General features: G+C 45.4%; 2 protein-coding genes and 1 long non-coding RNA gene across 3 annotated transcripts in view; 1 reads left to right on the top strand and 2 right to left on the bottom strand.

The window, feature by feature from the left end:
* The window catches only part of LOC137484311 (uncharacterized), a 225,952-nt gene that overhangs the window by 52,561 nt on the left and 148,462 nt on the right, over positions 1–24,929 (top strand). The window lies entirely within an intron of this gene.
* CBLN4 (cerebellin 4 precursor) lies at positions 4,607–9,441 on the bottom strand. Its single transcript, XM_068208033.1, has 3 exons — positions 9,066–9,441; positions 7,592–7,708; positions 4,607–5,170 (listed from the first exon to the last, which is right to left on the bottom strand). The coding sequence occupies exons 1-3, from the start codon at positions 9,330–9,332 to the stop codon at positions 4,973–4,975; spliced, it is 582 nt and encodes a 193-aa protein (XP_068064134.1). The 5' UTR covers positions 9,333–9,441; the 3' UTR covers positions 4,607–4,972.
* The window catches only part of LOC137484391 (uncharacterized), a 32,025-nt gene continuing 26,909 nt past the window's right edge, over positions 19,814–24,929 (bottom strand). Inside the window, exons 15-17 of the mRNA XM_068208265.1 lie at positions 22,830–22,933; positions 21,016–21,099; positions 19,814–20,401 (exon numbers count right to left, since the gene is read on the bottom strand). Of these exons, the coding sequence (XP_068064366.1) occupies positions 20,297–20,401; positions 21,016–21,099; positions 22,830–22,933 (293 nt within the window). The 3' untranslated portion in view covers positions 19,814–20,296. The remainder of the gene's footprint in view (positions 20,402–21,015; positions 21,100–22,829; positions 22,934–24,929) is intronic.

The following is a 24,929-nucleotide window of genomic DNA, read 5'->3' as shown; positions in this document are numbered from 1 at the left end:
AGGGGAGGGGAGGGGAGGGGAGGGGAGGGGAGGGGAGGGGAGGGGAGGGGAGGAAAAAGGGAAAGGAAAGGAAAGGGAAAGGGAAAGGGAAAGGGAAAGGGAAAGGGAAAGGGAAAGGGAAAGGGAAAGGGAAAGGGAAAGGGAAAGGGAAAGGGAAAGGGAAAGGGAAGGAAAGGGAAAGGGAAAGGGAAAGGAAAGGAAAGGAAAGGAAAGGAAAGGAAAGGAAAGGAAAGGAAAGGAAAGGAAAGGAAAGGAAAGGAAAGGAAAGGAAAGGAAAGGAAAGGAAAGGAAAGGAAAGGAAAGGAAAGGAAAGGAAAGGAAAGGAAAGGAAAGGAAAGGAAAGGAAAGGAAAGGAAAGGAAAGGAAAGGAAAGGAAAGGAAAGGAAAGGAAAGGAAAGGAAAGGAAAGGAAAGGAAAGGAAAGGAAAGGAAAGGAAAGGAAAGGAAAGGAAAGGAAAGGAAAGGAAAGGAAAGGAAAGGAAAGGAAAGGAAAGGAAAGAAGGAAAGGAGAGGAAAGGAAAGGGGAAAGGAGAGCGAGAAAGGAAAGGAAAAAGCACTGATTTTATCATAATTCTTTATATTAATTCCCCCTAGGGTAGGAAAGGGCTTTAATTCCCTCCCCATTCCCAACCAGCAACAGATAAATAACTTCAGCTGAGGGTCTCAGACAATTTTCTTTTCTCAAAGGAGCCTTTTCTGTCTGGACAGCAAGAGCACAAAAAAAGTGTTGTTGTGGCATGTGCCAGCCAATAAATTCTGTCCCTGGGCATCTCCATGTCTTTCCATTGAGTTATCTGGGTGATGTTTTCTTTAGAAGACAAAGAGTTTGAGTATTTTAAAGAGCTCTTACAATATAAAGGGCACGGTGAATTGCTGAGATAAAAGATGTTCCCAGCTCAGAACTCCCTATAAAAGGAGGAGAACATCAAGGAAGAGAACATTTTTCTGTTTTCTTCAGCCTGTATTTCATATTAATGGCTCAGCTCCTTGGTGTGATTATGACATAGAGCTCCTTGCATTTATTTCTCTGTTCTAAAACCTGCTTGTAAAACTGCTCTGTGTGCAGCTGGGCTCCTCTGGGGGCTTAAACAAAGAGCTGGCAGCTAATTGGGAAATTCTTCAGGCACCTCAAACTCTTCCACTGCATTCATCTTTCTAGGAATGGTATGTAGATATAATATGGAAGGGGAAACCACAGCAGAATTCCATTTACTCCAGAACCATCCTTTGCATTTAAAAAGGATGTCTGTCCTGTCTCAGAACAAGGATTGGTCCAGCAAACTGAACAGGACCAGGATTGGATGTGTTGGCACCTGGAATCATTTCCCAAACCCTGTCCCCGTTTTCTCAGTAGGTTGCATCACTTGCTGAGCCATAAAAAGGCCAAAGTGATTGAATTAACACTCATAAAATGTTCAGACACTGCTAGAAAGTGATGTAACATAAACCACACGTGAATCTTGTTTAAAAAACGGGAATATATTTTCCTTCTCTATGTTTCAAAGTTGGTTTTTCCTTTTTATTTAGTGACAAAAGAGCTTGTGAAAACTTCACAGCTTTCCAAAAATACCTTTGCCACCAAGTTCTTTTGAACAGGATTTTTTGGGCTCTGCAGTTTTTTGGCTTGTGCAGCCCAAATTGCTCACAGCACAGAGGATTCAGCAGACAGAGCCGATTTCTACACTGGATGAACAGAGGTAAGCAGGGAGAGCTGGCTGTATCAACAGCATTTACATCACTGAGGAGTGAAAGAAAGGAAAAGAGAGAGGGCTTTTCCCCTCAGTTTCCCAAAAAAATACAGATAAAATATGAATAAACCAGATAAAAAAGTAAAAATCTCGTTCATAAAGAAATCACTGATAATAAATTAAATCTCTTATTCTCAGAAAGTAACTTCTTTCTTTTGTCCTTACCACATGTGGTAAAAAGTTTTCTGGCACAATCAGCCTTTGTAAGGTACAAAGTCCCTGCAAAGTGGGTAAAGGATGTGGGTATGGATCCTCACCTTGTGCAGCAGGGGGAGGATTGTGCCCTCCCCAAAATCAATGAGTCTGCTGGAACTGCAGAGGATCAGAAAGTCAGCTCTAACCTTTACAGAGCAGCTCAATGCAGGGCTGAAGCTCTTTGAAAACAATCAAACCTGGAATCAGAAATACCCTTTAAAAAGAGAAGGGTCTCCTGAGCTGGTGCTTCTCAACAGGAAAATGCTGTGGCAGGACATGGGAAGGCAGAAGGAAAAGGAATTTTATTTCCAGCCTGGCTCATCCTCTCTCTTCTGGGAGCAGCTCCTGCTGGCACAGCTAGGTGGGACAGCACAATAAATGTGAGGGCAAGACCTGGTAGCTCAAGCTGTGTCTAAACCCCACAGTTTGTTCTTATTTAAAGGTTCAAGTGTGACCTGCCTGTCCCCAGAGGCCACCTCTGTTGTGATCACAGCAGCTCCACTTAAAGCTTTCCTTTAACCAGCAGAAGAATTAATTGGCAATTCTGGTTCTAGAAGCTTTACCATCAAAATGTATCCCTTCAGTGAATAACTCCCCAGTCTCTCCAGCTCAAGTTTAAATAAGCACTAACGACTCTGAAGAAATCAGAAATGTTTGGCTGAGGGGCAATCAAAGCCATATTGAGATAGCTCAGGATTATTGTTGGGTGCTAAAGCAGCCTTTAAAGCTCATATGTTCACAAATTAAAGAAGTTAGATACATTTGATCATTCAGAAATTATACTGACACCTTTAATGCCATTTTTCTTCTGTCTCAGTAGCAACATTTCTTTTACATTACAGATATATCCATGGGCAAGGGGAGGTGGCAGATTCAACCAATTTTATACAAAACACCAATGCTCCCGTCTGAAATAAACTCTTAGGACAAGTAACCTCTTTATAACATCATGCAAACTATGATCTGCAATTCCGGGTGGTTTAGATATACATATATTTATATACACACATTTTGGGGTACAGCAGGAACACATTTTGATTGGTCACCACAACTTTTGAATGTTTTTCAGCAGCGTGAATCATTCACCTCCTTGCCAGGTCCTTCCACTTCTTCCCCAGCTGCAGTGGTCAGTACAGCAACAAAATTGTGTGTTAAAAAATCACCTCCTATCTGACTTACAGGAGTGCAAAGTACCCACCAATCCTCCTGAAACAGCCCATAATCTCCTGGGTGGTGGCTGAGGAAAAATCAGGAATTTGGGCACAAAGCTGTGCCACCAATTCCCTGACATCTCCACAGGAGCACCAAGCAGCCATGAGAGAGATTTCCAATCAGTGAAATACCAACAGGACACACTGCACTCGGCCAGCAAGGGAAGGAATTGGAAACAGATCCCAAAAGCAGCAAATCCCAGCCCAAAGTGGCTTCTAGGGAAGCTCCCACGTTGCTGCAGATGCTTTCACCCACAACCATTTTCAAGTACACAGAAATTTTTAATTTAGAACCACATCCTTCATGATATGCAAGGCACAAAGATCCATCAATTCAGTGTATTTGGGGCACGGGGGATGAAGGTTTCGTCAGCAGCTCATGGGAGAATCATTTTATGGAATATTCAATCTGATGGCACTGGAGTTTGATGCTGATGGCAGAACATAAAGCACAGGTTTCTTCCAAAATCCTTTGGAATCAATGTGATTCTTAACGCCAACTTCAATGAGGCCAGGATTTCTGCCTAAATTCTATTCCTAAATTAAATGCATAGGTTATTTCTAGATCACTCTGATTACCTCCAGGATTCTGCCAGACTAACTCACAGCAGTTTTTCTGCCTCCTAGGATATTTTCTGTGAATCCCAAAAGCTTCCATTTTGCATATAATAATAATATCCAATTTAAAAAATAGTATGAAGTGACTCCAAAAATCCAAATGTCAAAAATGCAGCGAACATGTGTTAATCTTTATTATGGAGCAATGAAATAATAAATAAGTTTATGAATTCACATGACCTGTACAAAAAGTGGGGAAGCTTTTGTACCAAGATAGGTATCAGTTATTTGCCTTTCATATTTGTTAAACAAATAATCTAAAATTTTATACACCTGTGGAGTTAAGGCAAAACCTGATAAGACCTTTAACACAACAGAAGGGTTGGAAAATACACAGAAATACAAACAGGGGGGATCTCATCTCCAGCTGACAAAGTGGTTGTGTCTAAGGAAGGAATCCCTCAGGAGTTGAATAAAGCAGTAATTATCAATCAAGTTAAGTAAAATTGAAGAACAAGTGTGAGGTGTCCTGCAGGGCAAAGCCGTTGAGCAAAGTTGTGCCTGCATGACCACCTTGAACCCGGAATGGTTAGAATCTGCTTTTCCTTTTAGGAATCAGCACGTGGAAAAGAGGAACCCCTTCCATACCCCACCAAAACACATCCACACCCCCTCAGATTTATGGAGGCTGGACTTGGTTGTGACTGAGCTTAAATATTTGGGTGAACCATCCAACACACAACACGCAGAGGAGAGCTCAGGTCAGCCACTTAGCAATAGGAATGACCTCTCTAAGACAATGGGATGGATGGTGGCAGTGCAGGCCCAGGACAGAAACATGACCAATATATCAATACACAGCTCTTTGGCAGCAACACACTAACTCTTGCTTGAAGTCTGAACTCAAACTCTCCTACATGAAAGACTCGGCGCCAGTCTTTTCACAGTTAAAGAAAATCCACTTCTTCCCCGAATCCAGGAAGTGAAATTGGAATAGATCTTGCAGGCAGCTTTAGACTGAAACCTTAAGCATTGATATTTATTGTCTGCTTTAGTCTCAGGCCAAAGATATCATATTTGGACACACAGAATTCTGTGGAACTTCTGAGTAGTTCAGATGGGGCCAAAATCCATGGAGAGAATCCAAAATCATCCATGAGAAAGCAAAAAAGAACCATCACTCCATGATGACAAAATGATCTTCATGGAACAGAGGCGAGGATGAGTCCACAGCTGGATGAACGTCACGGGGAAATTGACTTTACAGGGGGAAGACCAGGAAGCCAGAGAATGTCGAGTACTGCCACCCACCAACCAGATTTCCTTTCTCCAGCTTCAGGTAAACCTTGTCCTCCTTGTCCAGGTAGAGCAGGACCCCGTTGGTGGCGGCTTCACGGGTGACGTCCTTGTCCCCAGCGAAAGCAGAGATCACTGGCTTCCCATTCAGCATCAAATTCACCTGCAAGAGAGCCCCTGAGAAGCTCTAATTAACTGCAAAACATCAAGAACTGCCCCTGAATATTAACCACAGTGCAAGGGCCCCGTCTTCAGTGCTTTTTGGGTTGTTTTAAACTAATAATGACATTTATCTGGCAAAAGCACGTGGATGTTCATGAGCTGGACCTGCAGCTGAGTGAGGCATCACCTCAGTTGGCACAAATTTGCCTGTCTCAAGGGTTATTTAGTCCCACAGGAAAAATAAATATATATTTTCAAGAAATTTGGGCACCCAGAGATGTTACATGAGTGTCAGAAGCACCACAGTGGGCTGGGAGCTTACACTTCACTGGGAACAAAATGTGTGTCCCTCTCAATACTGATGGCAGCTTAGCTCTGAAGTTTAGAACAGACATTTAGCTTTATAAATTGGCTCCATTTTTTCTATGAAACACTTCTGAAGCCAGCACAGCCTCTGCTCTGAAAGCAGCATCTCTAAATAAAGATGGGCAGGGCCTGGGGGAATGGGCATTTTTCATTTCCCCCACAGCAAGCGATCAGCTTTGCTGTTTTTCCTTTCCAAGCAGCTCTAATGCAGTCACAGGGGGTGAATTATGGGATGCTTACCCACATCCACTGTGCTGGCCTTGCATATGGTCCCATTAATTTTAATGGGAGTCACCACAGAATAAATTAGTGCTCAGCAGAAGTCAGGGCCGCAGAGGCTGGTATTTATTTGGGATTCACCTGTCTGGGAAATCCACTTAATCAGGTGTCTCTGGGGAACCAATTGCAGTTTAATGATATTTAATGGCTCTAACAGATGTTGTGAGGGCAGAGCAACATCGCTTGTGTGGGGAGCCTGCAGGTGATTTAGTGGGGCTGGATGTGGCTGGGACTCAAACCAGTTTGATCCACTGCAATGGTTTCTGGTTCTCCTCCCCATTTATCTGGCAGGAAAAGGGCATCAGGGCTTTACTCATTGCTTGGCTCGGGTTTCTCACTCTTTCTGTTCCATCAGGTTCCCCTGGAATCATCTGACCAAGGAATTTTATCACACCAGAAGGCACCTGACAGGCTTGCAGGGGATGGTCTCACACTGACTGCTCTAAAACGGGGCCAAGCAAACCCATCCATTACTCCAGAATCTCTTATCCATGAAAGATTTCATGCCATGAGCCACAGGTTGGAACATCCCCTGCCACGAGCCCGACTCCCAGGTCTGAGCTCCTGGTTTGTGAAATTCCAGAGTCTGAGCTGGACTTCCAGAAGCCAAGGCTTGGCATCTTTCTTGGCAATGGGCATTAGGGTTATTCAACCTTCAGCATGCCAGAGAGTGAAAAGAACACTTTTTGAGCAGATTAAACATTGCAGAAAGTTTTAGGAGGTCAATGTTTCATTTAAGGCTTTCTCATTGACCTGATTGGAATTAGGATTCTCCACTGAACACTGAAGGGGAATTTCCCCAGAGATGGGGTCGTGGCCTTCACCATCTCCACTTCTCCCAGGAGCTTCACCAGCACCCCGGAGCAGCCACAGAGAAATGTCTGATCACTGCTCCTGCAGAAATCCATCCTAGCTCAGCCTAGCAGACCTCAAACCACATCCAGGAGCAGGAGAGAGCAGGGAAGGGCATCAGACACTTCAAGGGACCTGGAGGTCTCGTGGGTGGAAACAAGGGAAGCCACAGATGTTCCTCCAGCTCTGGAAGCCAGGAGGTGTCACAGCAACTGTGTGACCTGGCAGGGAGATTAAGGAATTACTTCAAGGAATTTGCTGTTGGCTCAGCAAGGGGATGTTCAGGAATTTAAAGGCTCTTCCCTCTTGTATTTAATTAGGCAGCTGTGTTGCTATTTAACTACAGGAGGAAGTGCAGAATTGCCCCTTTTCTCTAATATATCACACACCTTTATACAGTGTATGATGAAAAGGGGAGTTCAAATTGCTGTAAAGGTTCCCTAGAAGACATTGCTCTAGGGATATAACCAAACTTGGTCCTCAGCACACTGAGGGCATAACCAGGTACCTGGCACCAGATGCCAGGGCACAAACTGTTCCAAAACCACTCAAATCTGGTACCCAGAACTCCTGTGTTCCACACTGAGTTTAACCTGGAGCAAAACACAACTCTTCAACAGTATTTAAGTGAAATCCAGAGCTCTCTTTAACTCTTGGATCACTCATTCTATGGAATGCTTTATGTGACCCAGACATTCATGGCATGGAAGTGAAGTTGTGGTGATTTATCTACGGTGAGGATCCTGCCTTATTTCTGTTCATTTTAAATTAATGGAACTGTACTGCTAAGAAATCAACACCACAGGTTGCTGTAAACGAAACTATTTTTCCTTAAAATCATATTAAATGCTCCCATGCTCAGTCAATATTCTATGCTAAATAAACAATTTAAATAAAGATTTTATAACCATACTCATCAACATACCTGAATTGTTTGACTCTGGTAGACTTTAATTACGTGAAAATTGAAACTGTAAATTCCTTTCCGTGGTGATACAAAGACAGACTCCAACGTGAAAAAATTGCCCACGTTTACAAGGATCTACAAACAGAAAAATATAGCACGGGGATCAGTACAGGTAGTGAGTGCTAAAGAAAAATACAGATTATCTACTTTAGAAACTATTTGCCCATGGAAAATTTAATTTACCTCTAAGCTGGTTTATTCATTTTCTCTTGATTACTTTGGAATAACTCATTAAATGGGTATTTAGTTGTATTTGTAGGACAACTTTACTACAAATAAACTAAGACGTAAATTATTTCTTTTTTTGTTACTGCACCATACCCTCAAGTCCTTTCTTCCATACATGTTTTTATAGAGGCATTTTTGCTCATCATTCCCCAAAATGACATGAAAACACCAATTCGGGGAATGGCACATGGATTTTGGCTGAAAAGCAGTGGCCAAGCCAATGCTGCCTTCCCAAAGAGCCAGGTGTGAGCAAGGACTGCAGGAACAACAGGAGTCACTCCCAGTGCTCAGCCAGGCTGGGTTACTGGAGCACCTGGCACACCCCAGAAAACCTGGCTGGGTGCCTTCAGCTGTTTTTACCAGCACTAATAATAATTTTACCAGCACTAATAATAATTTGGGTTTAATTAAACAGAGAGAAGTGACAGAGGGGAGCGTACGAGAAGAGTGCATCACCCATATGCTACGTATCCTCTGTAATGACTGCATTTTGCTCTCTTACCAACCAATTGTGCTTTTATTTTTAATTGATATGGCCAGACACAGCCCTCGAAAGCCTCCAAGACTGCCCATGGAGTTTTGGGGTCATTTGCAGGGCCAGCCCTAAGCTGTGTGGCAGATCTGGCTCCAGCTGTCACCACAATTGACTGCTCACCACAGCAGGGTGTAGGAACGAGAAGAACCATCAGTCTCAATGACTCTGGGCTCGCCTCAGGACGGGAGCTGGGATTAGAACGCGTGTCGGTATCTGCCCGTTAATATTGGTGCTGAGCTGAGCGGGGCTGGACCGTCAATTGTGCCGGGAAAGTTAAAGGGTTTTCCCTTAGAATTCCCTCCTCTTCCTCTCTCAAAAGCTGCCCAAACCGCCTAAACCCTACACAGGCTGCGCTGAGCTCCCCCTGTCCTGTCCCCGACCTCCTCGGGGCGATGTCACCGCGCTGGTGCCACCGAGCGCTGCCCCGCCGGCACCTCCCGGGCTCGGTCCCCGCTTCTCCCGCGGCCGCAGGTGCGGAGGGGCCGGTGCCGCTCCCGGGGGGCAAACGGGGAACCTCCGCAGCCCCCAGGCTCAGCTCGCCCTGCCCTGCCGCTCTCCTCGGGGCGGATTCCCAGCTCTCGGCCGGGATGCCGGCAAGGGGCGAGGCGGCACCTGTTGATGCGCGGGGGATGCGCGCCCAGCCCGCGGAGCCTGGGGCGCGCCGCTCACCTGGTCGAAGTAGATGATGCGCGTCTTGTTGCTCATCTCGGAGGGCTCGTGGTTGGTGCTCCGCACGGCCGAGAAGGCCACCTTGGAGTTGGCCGCCCGCACGGAGATGCCCAGCGGCGAGGAGGACGAGCCCTTGGCGTCGGGGGCCGGGTTGGAGTCGCAGACCACCAGGCACTTGCCCTCCAGCACGATGGGCTCCGTGTCGTTCTGCGCGGTGGCGACGCGGCCGCCCAGCGCCAGGGCCAGCAGCAGCAGCCGCCAGCCCATGGTCCGCACCCGCGGCCGCTCCGCGCCCCGCTCCGGCCACCGCGGGAGCCTCCGCGCTCCGCCGGCTCCGCGCTCCGCCGGCTCCGCGCTCCGCCGGCTCCGCGCTCCGCGCCTCCTCCCGCCGCCACCACTTTGTGCCGTCTTCTTCTTTCTGTCTTTCTCTCTTTTATTTTTTTTTTTTTTTTTTTTTTTTTATTTCCCTCTTTCTTTCTTTCTCTCCCCGGCTCCTCTGGCGAGCTCTTTAAAACCCGCCGCAAAAAGCTGCCCAGATAAATACGCTCTGTCCAGAACGCCCTTTTCTCCCCTCTCTCCACATCAAAAAAGAGCGTGAGAAAGGGAGGTGGGGGGAAGAAAAGCCCTCAGGTGAATTATTGCTGAGAGAGAGAAACGAGAAGTGGCGGAGAAATAAACCCATTTGGCGCTGCCATGCCTGCAATTCCAGCTGCAGATCCGGGATGCTCGGAGCGGCGGAGCGGAGAGCTGGGAGCTCCCCAAAGCTGCCAGATCCTGCTCTGATAGCAGCGGCAGAGCTGCACACTCCCCTTTTCCCTCTCTCTCTCTCTGTGTGTGTCTCTCTGTCTCTGTCTCTCTCTTCCCCCGCTCTCCCCGCCACAAATCCCCCCCTCCGCAGCAGTTAGGTCATTGCAAACCTGCCCAGCTCTCACCTAGCGGGGCCCGTCGAGGTTTCAGCCCCAGAGAACCTCCCTTCGGAATCGCCCCCTACCCGCACACGCTCCTGTCCTCCCCGGCAACCTGTGGAGCGGCGGCACAGCCCGAGGGAAAGCGCCAGAACATCGCGGCAGCCCCGATTTTCAGCAGCAGCAGGAGGAGGAGGAGGGTGGGAAAGAGCTGCAGCCTCCCTGAAAGGCAGCACCTGAACCTGCCCGAGTCTCCCGGAACACGGAGCTCCTGGGCCGGTGTTCGCAGCTGGGACTGGGGCAGGAGACCCGATGTGAGCTTTCCTCAAATCACACCCTGAGAGCAGCGGCAGCGCTGTCCTGCCTGCTCTCTGAGGATCAGCGGGGCCACCTCACGGTGCTGCCACATGCTTGTGGTGTATTTAACACCTCTGTCTAGGACTGGTTTGTTTTTATGGTGAGTGTTGGAAGGACTGGGAGACTGAGCAGGCACCTTAGCTCAGTTGTCCCGTGAGTTTGGAGATTATTAAAAACATGAGTGGCTTGGTGCTGGTGGTGGCTTCTCCACAAGATCTTTCCTGCATCACCTGGCCCTGTTTGAAATCATCTCACGGTGAAACCTAAACTCACTTCAGGGTCTGGCAGAAATGGCACAGCGCTCCCAGAAGCAGAATTGGCTTCACAGATTTCCTTCCTAACCAAAAAAGCACCAATGGTTTGTAAGAAATTGAGTGAATCAAATCTATTTTTGGATAGATGCGTTTCAGTACAGCATTTTTTTTTTTGTTCCTGTAAGAGCTTTGCAACAAATATATCCTGGGTCAACCATTAACCAGCAGCAGGCTCCATTCCCTTCTTGGCCAAGGCATCTCTGGGTGCAGACAGAAGAAATTAAAGAAGCAACAGGAAAGTAAGAGGAGGGATAAAAAGCACCAAAACCCACTTTCCGCTGAACACCAAAGCTTTCTGTAGGCAAATGTGAGCAGGGACTGGTTTTCAGCTGCTTTGGAGAGCTGAGGGTGAAGCATTAATTCTGCAGAACTCAACCAAACTTTGAGAAGCCATAAAGAAGCCAAAATTCTTAGCAAGCATCAAACTGCCTAAAATCCAGAAGGCCAAACTCAAATTTTAAGGAATCCCATTGATCAGGCAAGAGGCAAAAATATTTCTGTTTTCTAGGAATGCATCAATATCCTCTTACCCAGTGACACAACAAAGATGGATGGAAGGGTCAGGCAGGGAAGCAGCATTTACTGAAAGGAAACAAGAAATCAAACAAATACTTGCAGCACAACTTTGTACCTCTTGTAGAAATTTAATCTGCAGATTAAAAGATTCGCTCCTGTGCACATGAGGACTCCAACAAAACAAAGCTGTGGCAAAAATATTTATTGTAAATACAAATGTAGAAATAGTTCCACACTATTTCAACATCTCCTGCTTCAAACCTCTTCTGTCCCTAGCCTTTTAACACTGCACGAGTAGCAGCAAATATCATTCCATGTGCACAGAAATTTCCATTGGAACTTGAAACTGCTGATGGTTTTGAGACCTCAGTGGTTTGTCAGAGATTAAAAACTGTACGATCAATTTAGAAATTTGGTTTTGATTTTGTCGTGGACCATGACATCAACTGTCTCTGTAGATATTCTTCCTAAAATCCATTCTAACCCTGCTCTCTGTCAGTTGAAGCCATTCCCCCTTGTCCTGTGCCTCCATCCCTGTCCAAAGCTTCTCCATCTTTCACTGCAGGGCCACACTGAGCTCACCCCAAAGCTTCTCCTCTCCAGGTGAACAATCCCAGCTGTGCCAGCAGAGCTGCTCCATCCCCCTGCTCATCCTGGTGCCTCCTCTGGATCTCTCCAGCAGCTCCAGCTCCTGGATGAGTTTCACTGGAGTAAAACAGGCTGGAATTTGGCCAAGGGACCCCACAGCTGGACCAGTGCAGAGCTGGGGCATGGCCATCAACTTTCTCCACGTGCTGCTCCAAGAGACATCAGGGCTATCAATAAACCCATAATCCACAAATCCACACTTAAGGAAGGAGCCTGGAGAGTCCCTCTCACCAAAACGCCCAACCCACATCAGGGAACAACTCTTTTTCCCCACCCAAACAGAAGAAAGAGAGCTCCAAGGCTGTTTGTAACAATCCTTGTTTGGGTGCCCAATCTGGGCTATTACTGAACAGAATCAGGGAAGTTTGCAGGGGATGCTGTGGGACAGCTGAGCTGAAAAGTGGAGTTTGCATTTAATTCATAAGCAGCAAGGTTAATGATTGCTCTTATTTTATCTGACAAAGAATCTCTCAGTATTGATCCAGCTCCCTCTAACAGGGATTTTGTGTTTCTTCCTTTGAAAGAAAAATGAGTAAAAATAAATAGCAACAGCACACAACAATGGAAATTCAGTTAGATTAAGCTCACAGCTTCTTTCCTTTTCTGGACACACACTGTGGAAGCCTGAAACTGCCTCCAGTTGGGAGAATTTTGCTGTTTCACAGGAGACTTCCAGCACTGAGGCAGCTTTCTGACAGAGGGAAGAGCCACAGGATAAAACACCATGTTTGCATTTACATTTCCTTTTACCTCTCGCCTTGTAAACCTGCATTAAATACAATTTCTGTATCAATATTGCATGATACCTCCCAAATCTCTTCTGAAACAGAACATCTTGCTTTGTATAATTAGTCATTTGCCTTACAAAAGGGAAGAATAATCTGCCTCAGACTTCCTCTGAGCCTTTGAGCTCCGTGCTTGTGCCTGGAGGCTTTTGGAATTTTTCTAACCCCTCAGTAACAGAGCTCTCCTTCCTCTCCTTGCCTTTCTTCTTCAGCCTAATTATATTTCCCTTCTGTCAGGCTGAGCTTTCTGTTAGCTGAGCCTGGAGAGGTTTTTGCAGGGAGCTGAGCACCCCCAGCCCCTCCAGGATCTCCCCCAGGTTCTGCACGGCGCCGAGCCCACCCTAAGCAGGAGATGTGGGATGAGGGGGCTCCATCCCATAATACTGATGGCAACCCCCACCTTGGGGGTCGTGGTCAGGCTTTTCCCTGTGTTCTGACATCCCTCCAGGCTGGAATTGCAGCTCCTGAGCTGGCTGGAGTCTCCAGCTGCCTGTTGGCTCCTGGACAGCTGGCCCCTGGCTCTCTGCTGCTCAAACCGTTTGTTGGCCAAACCCAAGAGAAATTCACCTGCCTAATGAGCCTGATGGCTCTTAAAAACAGCCTGGAAGTGTTTTAAAAGGAAATTTCACTTCATTTATATGGGCATAAAATGAAAACAGATCCTGTAGGAATAGAATAAAATCTTCAGCTGCACACGTGACTGCAGTGAGTAGAAGGTTTTGGTCTTTAATTCACACTGATGCAGACTCAAGCCTAGATTTTCCTTCTTTATTTTAATCTAAAATACGATTTTCCTTGGTTTTTAAAGTAAGCTTTTTCTGTAGTTTGCCTATTAATGCACCTCACCTCGGTCCATCCCATCTTCAAGAATTTTTTTAACTTTCTGCAGCAGCAGAACAGAGAAAACAATAAAAAACAATTTCCTGCCTATATTTGTCGGGCTGCTTTATTTTCCCTGACACTCTGCTATGATAAATGTGTGTTTTGATGGCCTCCTCAGGAAAGGGAATTTTCAAACTCCCTGTGAATTTTAGAGGTGATTAAGAAAATGAGTCAGCAGGATTCCTGCACGGGTAAAGGTAAAACTGCTCAGATCTGCTGACAGCTCTGGCATTGGAGGTCTTTATTCAGCATTTCTGAGCAGCCAGGCCTCCTCTTTGAGCAAAGCTGAGCACGCTCCAGCAGCAGGTGAAATCTGGGGTTGGAAATTCTCCCAGGCAGATGCTGGGAGCAGCAGCACCTACTCCTTGATGGATGTCTGGGAATATTCCCGTTTTTCCAAGGCTTAGTCTGGGTGTACATCAGTGTAAAACTGAGAGTAAAGTGTGACCCTGGAAGCTCCTCTTGCTCCCCCTGAGAGCCCAGGTAGGAGTCAGTTGTTTGCAAATGTCAGCATTCATCTTCACTAAACTACCTACCCACAAATAGCTTGATATTTCTCGTATTTATGTTTATTCAGAATATTTACAAGAAATATTTACATGTGTAACCCTCCTGTAAAAACAGAGGTTAGGTGGATTCAGGCCAAAAATCAAGTACACATATTAACTGCTTTTAAAGCAGGTATTTGCATTTAAAACTTGTTATAAAGCAAAATTTAATTCTTGGTTTACTACTGTATTTCAGGTTTTTTTGGTTTTTTTTGGGTTTTTTTGGGTTTTTATTTGTTTGTTTGTTTGTTTGTTGTTTTTTTTTTTTTTTTTTTTTTTTTTTTGCGTGAATTCCAGCCCTTTGGGAAGCACAGCTTTCCTGCCTGCAGAAAGGGACAGACTAATGCAGAAAAAAGATTTACACACCTGAACCACAAAGTTTTGTGCATTTTAGGCTGAGGAACTGCAGAGCTGCTTCATCCCCTGCAGCTTGGAGAGGAGGGGCATCACAGCAGGGCTGTCCTTCCACAGGGCGAGTTCAGTAATTCCATCATCTGACGGGTTTGGATGGGGTTTGATTTTCCTAATCAGCTTAATTCCTGACAGCAAAGGGAGAGATCAGATTGTTTTGCATGGCAGCATTCCAAGAAAGAAGCTTCAATGTAAGCAATGATGACAGCAACTTGAGATATTATCTGGGAGTTATTTACTGACTGAGAAAAGTTCCTGGGTTGGAATTGAGTTGAGCAAATCTCTATTTATAATTGCATCATTTCAGGCCAAGTCCTACAGAGCTTGTTCAGGAAAATTTCTAGGAGCTACAAGAAGAATTTTGGTAGAAATCTGCTCATCAGTCGTTGATCTTTATGGACAATCACCTTTGGGGTTTTTTTAGGTCAGTGCTTATGAGCAAATGACATCACCATAGCAGAGCTCACCAGTTATTTACCCTTATGCAAAGTGTCAGTGATTTATGTTTCTAAACATATTGCACCATTTCTAAATTGCATCCAGGGACTTCAAATCTGCATCTGAAACCTTTTGTTTCAAATGTCTCATTTGTCAAATGAGATTAAAGCAATATTTAGCTACTTTGTGGCTTTCACTTGTTTAATTACTGCTGACTGCCGTTGTATAAAATGTCCCCAGTGGGCAAAATTTAATCCCTGGCTAAATAGGCAGCAAGTGGGAAGCTCATTTAGCAATGCCTGCAATCATTCCTGTGTACACCCAAAAAACCTCTGTGCTGCTCAGACACATCACACCATGCTCTGAGGTGAAGGACTCAAGTTAGTGCTAAAGAAAATCTTATTTTCACCAAGTGTTCACACCTGAATTAGCTGGAGCTTTCAAAGGCTGTCCTGCTCTTTGTTACTCTGGGAATAAAGCAGCTGGTTCAGCTTTCAGTACATTCTAAACAGTGAAAAAATTCATATTTACATTGAATTTGGGGAGAAAACTTACCAGTTGAGCATTTTGGCAGCCTGGCTGAGCTGTTCATGCAGGGACTGGAATCTTGTACCTGTGAATATCCACATCCCAAATTCTGGGAGTGAGGCAGGATCTGGAATCTTGTACCTGTGAAAATCCACATCCCAAATTCTGGGAGTGAGGCAGGATCTGGAATCTTGTACCTGTGAATATCCACATCCCAAATTCTGGGAGTGAGGCAGGATCTGTCCAGGAGCTCTTTGAGTCACCTCAGCTCTCCCTCAGAGCAGCCCCTGGCTTTGGAGTTTGCCACATTTTCTTCTTTAAGATGAGCAGTTTAAAACTTCTTTTTGAGCCATCAACTTCTTGAGCACAGGAGGATTTTCTAAGAACAATTCCAGTTTTGGTTTTTGTACAGTGAGCACCCAACAGGGGCCCTTGCAGAAACCCCACTTTTATTCTCTTTATCTAACAGCATTTCCCCCTTCTCCTAAAACTGGTTTGGATTTCAAAGGCATTAACTCACACCAGAAACCAGCACTCATAAGTGATATCAAAGCTTTTCTGCACATACCACCTTCCAAGTGACCACAATTTTAATTTTACTGCTCATTTATACGAATTAGCAGGAGCACTCTGCCTGGTGCCTGCAGTTCAAGTAGGAAAGGGGGAAAAAAAAAGGGAAAACTGGAAAGCAAAGTTCAGCCACTGCCCTGGGATATAATTGTCCATTTGTGGAAGTTACATTTTTTCCACTGACTCTAGTGCTGGATAATCTCTGATTGGTTTGAAACCCTGGGAGAATTCTGCCCCTGGGGAAAGATATTTGTATTTCAACCTGTGAATTCTTGAAAACCCCTTGTGAATGGTGCCCCTGTGGGAGCTCAGATCCCTTCGGTGACCTGCACCTAAACCAGCTTCATTTCTTCCAGCAGCTCCTGGGGCAGGCTCAAATTCCCTGAGACATTGGATAAAGTCAGGGATTTCTTCTGGGAGCTCCAGGCCCAAGTGTGGGGCTGCTCTGAGCTGTGGCTCTGCTGAAGGCCATTATTGCCTAACATGAGAGACAGAAATTATCTTCCCTGCTCCTGTCACCCTGGCAGAAATGTGCATTTTAAGGAAACCAACCATGGAAAGAAATCTCCTTTTGCTCCTGGAGCCAGTGGTTCTGGCACTGCTGAGCTGTCAGCAGAGGAAACTGTGCAGATTTGACCCACAGCTCCACACAGCCAAATACTGAGACTCATTTCAGTGGCCAGAACTTCTTATAACACCTTCACTAAGATTTCATATGCCAGAATATGCCAAAAATCAGCTCTGGGGAAAAAAAAATAACCCAGCTGCAAAAAAACCCTGCAGTTCTGGCAGGTCAGATTGCTCCTAATAGTAATATTTTCCACAAAGAGAAGCATCACCCAAAGCTTTTATGACTTCTGCAGGATAAAACCATCACCTGCTGAGGAGGGAATCCAGGGACATTATCCACTGGGAGACTTGGAGCTCGTCTATATAATCCCAAATAAATGTTGAGGTGTAAAAAGCATTATTCTCTGTGCCACTAACACACAATAATACAATTTAAGAGAGCTGAAAAACCCCAGCCTTATGTTAAATAAGTTAAGAAATAAAGAATGAGGCAGGGAGCAAGTGTAGTTATTTTTACATATAAATCAGGATGTCTCAAGCTCCCAGGCACTGAAGGAGCAGCTTATTTAGGAAAATGGAATCAGCTCCCACTCCATAGAAAAGCTTTGTGCTCTCTGAAGGGGATAGAACTTCATGCCAAGAAGGTACTTTTTAAATTTTTAATCAATTTTTTTTTAATTAATGCTGCAGGATGTTCACACAAAGGCACAGATACTGACCACTGGGCAGGATATATTTTTAATTGGGAGAGGCCTTGCCAGGTGAGCTATAAAACAAGTACAAGCTGTTAAGTAGAATAATGGAAAAGAAAGACTTGGGGGAAAAAATGTAATGAGGGGGGAAAAAAAAGGAAAAACTTTTTAGTTAAAAGAGACTTAGCAGGATTTTGGAGGTAAAAAACAATGAAACTTATCATGAGCACCACGAATGCTGTTCAGGGATGCAGGGATCCTGATGCCATGGAAATGGCACTGGTAGCCAGGATTATCTGACATGAGTCCCATGTAAACGAGGAGAATTCCGATTTTGGAGCTGTAATCACACACATCAAAAGCTGCCAGTGGTGCTCACAGGGCAGGGACAGGCACTGGGCAGGGCACTGCAGAATAGGGCTGCAAGGAATTCAAAGGGAATTGGATTTTCCTCTCTCAGGCAGAAATGAGGGGTGGAAGCTGTAGACCCTGTAGGTATCACTGCTCTGATGCTGACTCGAGCCAAATACAGCCAGCTTTGTGTAAAATTAAACACTTGAATTGCTTCTGCAAATATTTTAATGCAAAATAAGTTTCAGGGGTGCTAACTGTGGTTCTGTTTCGTCCCTTTTGCCTCTGAGAAGGGTAACTGGGAGCACAGCCCTAACAGGACTGCTGGGAAGCCCAAATGGCACATTTTTTTGGTTCAGACATGGAAAAAATCTTCCATCCCCACCTTCCAGCAGTGTCCAAGTGTCCCTGTATGGCAGCAGTGACCCTTGGAGGGGGAATAACGCGCTCTGACTCCATGGTGCACAAGGCTGAATAAATTGCTTTTATTAAGCTAAATTACATTACATTAATACTATACAATACTATGGCTTTGCTGGCCCCGCATTGGGCTTCTCCCTGGGGGCTCCCCCGATGGGGGAAGCCCTCCTGGAGCAGTTCTGTGCCAGGAAAAGGAGACACACGGGACTTTTTCAGTCTTCAGCTTCTTGTTTATTGTTATCTCATCAAAACTTCAGCATGCCGCCTGCACCAGACCTTGCACGCAGGAAAACAGCACAAAAATGGCCCCAGATGGACAGTTTCAAGGCCTTTTAAGGCTGAACTAAAACTAAACTACCCAATTAAGACATGACACCTAGATTATTTTCCCTTTTAACCCAATAACTGATCCCTCAAAGCCTGCAATGTGGATTTTTCTGCCCAATTACAAGATCCCACCCAAACCCATGAAGAAGAAGGAAGAAGAAGGTGAGGAAGAACTACCTGTCTCTGCCCTAAAACCCCCATCTTGCTTCATATTTATTTCTGTATTCTAAACCCCCAAACTCTAAGTTTTCCACCCTGTGATGTTACACACTCCTAACCAGCTCCACACCCGTAATCCCAGTGCTGTTAATCAATTTTGGAAGCCTTCTCCACAGCCTCAGGTCAAATGCAGTGCTTTCTTCCAAGTCTGTGCCTCTCAGCACAGAAAGTTTAGAATTCTCAGCATCCAGGGTTCCAACACCATGCTAGAACTATATCAGACTAAAAGATACTCCAGAAAAACCCGTGGCTGTCTCCTCACCACACAGCTTTGACCCAACTGATCAATCAGTCTAAACAACTTTCACTGGTGTCCCATTAACAAATCACTCTTGGGTAAGCAATCTCCATAGCACATTCCACACGTGCCAAACAACAGGAGCAGCCAACAGAGATAAGAACCACTTTCTTCTTTCTCTGAGTTTTCTCACTGTGTCCCACAGCTTCCCAGGAAAAATCCTGGGAGAGAATCGTGTCTCTCTCTGTTCAGAGAATGTGAAAGCCACGTCCCTGCACCGCTGGTGACCACCCTTGCTGACCCAGCCCTGAAATCCTCAGGGCAGCAGCAGCCAGGCTCTGTCCTGGCCCTTGCCCTGAGCTCCTGGGGGTTCCAGGTCCCACCTGGAGCAGCAAAGACAATGCTGGATGTGGAGAAGTGTTAAATTCCAGCTCAGAGAGGGCTCTGATGCTGGAATTCTGAGGTGTGAGGGCACCTGAGCCTTTCAGAGGGGTCAGTCCCAGCTCCTCTCAGTGCTCAAGTCAGGGAGGGTGTTCAGCATTTCCATCAAAGCCCAAACACTGGGCAGAAAGACCCACAATAAATCAGAAAACTCTTCTAAAATAAATCAGATTCGCTCTTCTCTCAACCCACACTGTTTGCAAACCTGGGAGGGAAAATGCCAGATTTTATCAATGCCCTTTTACAATTGTTTTCTGCTTTTCATGTTGAACACACAATTTTGCCTTTGCATCTCTAGGCCTCCTTTTCCTCTCACACATTGACCTCCAGATAATTATTCTAATTAAAAACATGTAAAAGCCAACAAACACAACAGAGATATTTCCCTCTCATACCCATTCCTTAGATGCTTCATGACAGTTTTTTATTTTGCTGCTCTGACATTTTATTCTTCCTGCCAATGCAAATCTTATATATTGATTAATTTCTGTAGCATTTATGGCAAATACATGACATTTGCCATAAAAAGTGCTGTTTTGTTGTCCTGTTTAGTGGGGACGAGGCAAAATAAAACACTCAGCCAGATACTTTCTTCATTACATAGTAAGTTTGCAATGTTTTAATAGCAAAATAAACAAGACTTTGTTTAAATATTCTCCTCTGTGGGTAACAGCTCCCCATTTCATTATAAAATGTGTGAAGTATTCTTTAGAAACTAGATCACCATACAGAAAGTTACTAATGAAAATAATAATTAAAACTGGGTCAGAAGTTGGAATATTCAAAGGAAAAGATTGAAAAGAGAAATTATAAAAGGTCAAAAGTGGGTTTTTTTCAATATATGGGAATCTCAAGGTACAAAAGCACAAAACTGAGAGGCTCATCAGTGATCTGGGATATTAGAGGTTAAATACCACTTAAAAATTACACATTTGAAATGTCTCTCAAAATCAAAGTGTTCTGCTGCACAGGTGAGATTGGCAATGCACTACTTATCAGTAAAGGAAAAAACCAATTAGAAATTGTTTCCTGGGCTCCTCCTTCCCTCACCTCCCCACAAAATGTGTGTTCTTATGGTGTGACTTCAGCACAGGCCTTCCTAAACTCACTGATGAACGAAGAGATCCACCCAAAGAGCTCCTGGGAGTCCAGGTCTGCTGGCTCCCCAAACTTCACCTGAAATTGGAAACAAAAGAATATTGAACTTTCTGAGTGATCTAAGCCAGGAGCTTAACGAAATTTAAAGAGCAGAGAAAAGTTAAATACTTCCATTATTGTTTGTATTCATATAAAGAAGAGGAATAAGAGGTCAAATAAGGGGAAGAGGAGGAAGAAGCAAACTTTGAGCTGTCTGAAATCTCCAGGGAACTGAGATCCAAAATATCCCAAATAGAAGTGATCCAAGGAGCTGGCATTGAATTACCTCAGCAACCTGGGTTAATCTCTCTGGCTGGACCACAGATCTCCAGCTGAAGAGGAGAAAATTCAGCAAATCCTGAAGTTTTCTGGCTCTGCAGCTTGGTAGATGAATCCATTCATTAAAGAAAATGTGTACAAAGTGTTCTAACCCCAGGACCAGGATACTGTTCCAGTTTCAGAGGTTATCACTGCATTTCTGTCCCTTTCCTTAAGATCTCTGACCACTGTTAAATATGGGATTTTCTTTCATTTTCTATAGCCAGGGTAAATATGAGGCAAGTGGGAATTTCTTGCACTCCTTTCCCCTCCTTTCTTCCCTTTTAAAAAAGAAATGTAGCATTATTTTCATTGCATTTTAATATGATATGTACCAGTATGTTGCTATAAAGCTTCTTCATTTCCTCACATCTTTTTGACAGCTGGGAGAGATCCCATTCATATTTCTGAATTAAATCCTGTAATAAAATAAAACTTCTTAATTTGCAGTAGGAGCATACAATTAAAGCAGGAATTAAACAGCAGTGAAAACAAAATCATTCAAGGCAAAATTTTCATGTCATAAAACTTTCACATTTCACAAAAGAGAAGCACACACATTCCCTTGCAAGTATGAAACCATCAAAGACAAAAAAAAAAAGAAATATTAATGTTAGATAATTTTAACTGTATTATAAAATCACAAAACCTAAATCCATTACAAGTGGCAGAGGCAGAGAAGCACCACAAGGTCCTGATTTCCAGAATATTTGTCCTTTTTGCCTGTGCAGCAAACATTGCCAGTTCCAGGTTCTTAAGGGGAAGAAAGAGGGCTTTAGAAACAAGCCTGGAAATAAAATTTCTTCATTTTTCCTTGTTTGTAACACCCAGATTTTAGATTTATTTTTTTTTTTTTTAATTCTGAAAAAAATATTTTAAATTGTGAGATAGACCTTTGCAGGGCTGGCACAGCTGCCCAGGGCAGGTTTGGGATGGATTTCAGGTAGAATTCCTCCATCCCAGAGGCTGAGCAGGGCTGGCACAGCTGCCCAGGGCAGGTTTGGGATGGATTTCAGGAGGAATTCCTCCATCCCAGAGGCTGAGCAGGGCTGGCAGAGCTGCCCAGGGCAGGTTTGGGATGGATTTCAGGTAGAATTCCTCCATCCAAGGCTGAGCAGGGCTGGCACAGCTGCCCAGGGCAGGTTTGGGATGGATTTCAGGTAGAATTCCTCCATCCCAGAGGCTGAGCAGGGCTGGCAGAGGTGCCCAGGGCAGGTTTGGGATGGATTTCAGGAGGAATTCCTCCATCCCAGAGGCTGAGCAGGGCTGGCACAGCTGCCCAGGGCAGGTTTGGGATGGATTTCAGGAGGAATTCCTCCATCCCAGAGGCTGAGCAGGGCTGGCACAGCTGCCCAGGGCAGGTTTGGGATGGATTTCAGGAGGAATTCCTCCATCCCAGAGGCTGAGCAGGGCTGGCACAGCTGCCCAGGGCAGGTTTGGGATGGATTTCAGGAGGAATTCCTCCATCCCAGAGGCTCTGCAGGGCTGGCACAGCTGCCCAGGGCAGGTTTGGGATGGATTTCAGGTAGAATTCCTCCATCCAAGGCTGAGCAGGGCTGGCACAGCTGCCCAGGGCAGTGGGGGAGCCCCCATCCCTGCAGGGGCTCAGAGGAAGGGGAGGGGGCATTTAGGGACACGGATTAGCTCTGCTGGCTTTGCATTCAGCGCTCTTAACGGGCTTTTCCCACCTAAAGGACTGGAAATGATCGATGGATCATCAATGTGATGGTTTAATAATTGATTGATCAATTTGATGATTTAAAGGATTCGATGTTCCTGTGTTCCAGGGGATGATCTTAAGGACGATCTTTAAGGTCCCTTCCAAACCATTCCATGATGCTTTGATCCTCTCTAAAACCCCTTCTGCCAGAGGCCAGAAGAAATTTTTACAAATTCTCTCTAAAATTCCTGTTATCCCAAAGTGCTTCTCAAGGGCTGCCTTCTCCTCATCCACTTGCCTGGGAAGGGAAGACAGGAGGTGCAGAAACCCTGAAAACCCTTCCCACACTGCAAATTACAATGAGAGACACCCTCAGAAGGGAATAAAAAGCCACTTTCCCTCAAATTCTCCTTATTCCCAGGTGTCAGTGCAAGCTCCCAGGTTACTCCTCCCTTACTCCAGCCCACAAGGAGGTTGTGGTTGATTTACCTTTAGTTCCTTGCAGAACTGGGACTCCTGGGCTGTTGCCTTGCTTGCTTTGGGTTTGAGGAGCCTCCTGCACTGGACAAGGTTCTCCAGTTCTTTCTTTAAAACTAACAAAAGCAACAGAAAATGAGGAATTGCTCCAGCATGAAGAGGTGTCCAAAGGGCTGCGACTGCCTGATTTAGGACACAAGGAAAATAAAAGAATATGGGTCTACAAGACATTTATCTAGGAGTATTAAGCTCCTGGTGGGAGGTAGAGCTCCTGAAAGAGGCATTTTCTCAGGGAAAAAATGTGATCACATCCCAGCAAGTGCAGGATAATGAAGAGGTCGAGAGCGTGGTAATGCAGCAGCCATAAATCTGACCTTCCCCAGGCTGAGCACTGGGATTAGCCATGGAAATAACATCCTTCAAACCCACATCTCTGTGTGGGAAGCTCTGGGTTCCTTTAAAGATAAAAGAATAAAAAATCCTCTGTGGAACAGTAAGAAATCAGTAAGAATTCTTGTCAGCTGGCACTCGGCTGCTTCCCTGGGAGCAGCTGGGACAGAGGGCACAGCCTTGGCCCTGGGGGCTCCTCTGGCATCTCCCTGCCCTGTGCTGGGCAGGTCCTGCAGCACGGAGCTCCAGGAGCTGAGAGAAGCTGCTTCCCTGGATTTTGGGGCATCTCCTCCCTCTGTGCCCTGCCGGGACTGCCCTGGGCACAGCAGGAATCCACAGAGGAAAGAGTCCAGCCAGCCCCCTGGCTGCCCTGATGATGCCTCAGGTTTTGGTTTTATGTTTTTCAGACTCCGTGCTGCTTTAGTGGGCAGTTCTGAGATTCACATGAGGGGATGCTGGACTCTCTGCACAGAGCAGGGAGACAAAACAATTCCTTCTCCAGCTGGGGACCAAGGACAAATGATCCAAATCTCAGCCCAAGAGCACAAACAACGTGGGCTGGAGAGAGAAAAACAAGCAGGATGGGACTGCATGGGCTAAAGCTGGAATGGGACAATGAACTGCAATGTGCCCATGGAGCAGAGCTGATCACAGTGAGAGCCCCCGGGAGTGCTCGTGCATTTTGGGACCATTTTGGGTTCATTTGGGTGCAGCCCTGGCTGGGCTCTGGTGCTGCCCAGGGTGGATCCATGGAGGAGATCCTGTGAATAAATCCCTGCTTTATTCTGTAGCTCTGCCCAGCCTCTGCTCCAGCTCAGCCTTCTCAAGGCCTCACTGAGGCCCCTCTTTGGACATCTCCAACAGTTCTGTTCCCATTTCACAGCTTTTTCAGCACTTCCCAAAACAGCCTTTAAAATATTCACTGATTTTGAATTGTCCCTGCAGACCACGAGTGACTGAAAGTAAATGTTGTTACATTTAGTGGTTTATTTCTCCTAAAATTTTTGGAGCAGGATAAAACACACTGAAGGAGCGTCGAGGTGCTCCCAGAGCTGACCCCAGGGCCCAGAAGGGGCACAAGGGTTTGCCAAACCAAAGGTGAGAGTGAGTATCATTCAGATCTGTTATCAAAGGCTGAAATTGGCAAAATGGGTCTGGAGTTATGGCCAACACCCACATCACACCTCCAAAACACAGATTTTTATAGATGTCAACATAATAAACATCATTTCCACCCACTGACACTCTGCTCTCAGCTCTCAAAGGCCTCAGTGTAAAACCCACTGAGCTCACAGGTTCCATGGGGAGTTGAAAATCCATCTCACAAAATCCATCTTCCATTTGAACAACCTTGTTCTGTCCCTCCTGTCAACTCTACTGGTGCTGGAGTCCTTTTCAGAGAAGGAAACCAGTTTGTTTCCACAAAGGTCTTGAGCTCCAGGAAGTTTCTTCTGCTGCATTCCCACTCCCATCTCCCAGAGACTCTCCCAGCCATCCCTGTGATGGAGCACTTGTACACTTAACTTTTGTATTTCATGATAAACTCTATTTACCATGGCCAGTACATTTTTTTACATTTCTAAACCACCTGGACACACTTCAGTATTTATTTTCTTTTTTAATTCTTCACAGTAACATGGCAGGTTAAGCATCTCCATGGCAACACTTCACCTCAATGTTTTGAACCTTTAACTCTCTTTACAAACTACAGAGGTGCAGTGA

This window comes from Anomalospiza imberbis, chromosome 17 (genome assembly GCF_031753505.1).
Source record: "Anomalospiza imberbis isolate Cuckoo-Finch-1a 21T00152 chromosome 17, ASM3175350v1, whole genome shotgun sequence".
Lineage (NCBI taxonomy): Eukaryota > Metazoa > Chordata > Aves > Passeriformes > Viduidae > Anomalospiza > Anomalospiza imberbis.
The sequence above is the reverse complement of the archived record's forward strand: the minus strand, read 5'-3'. Positions and strand labels throughout refer to the sequence as shown.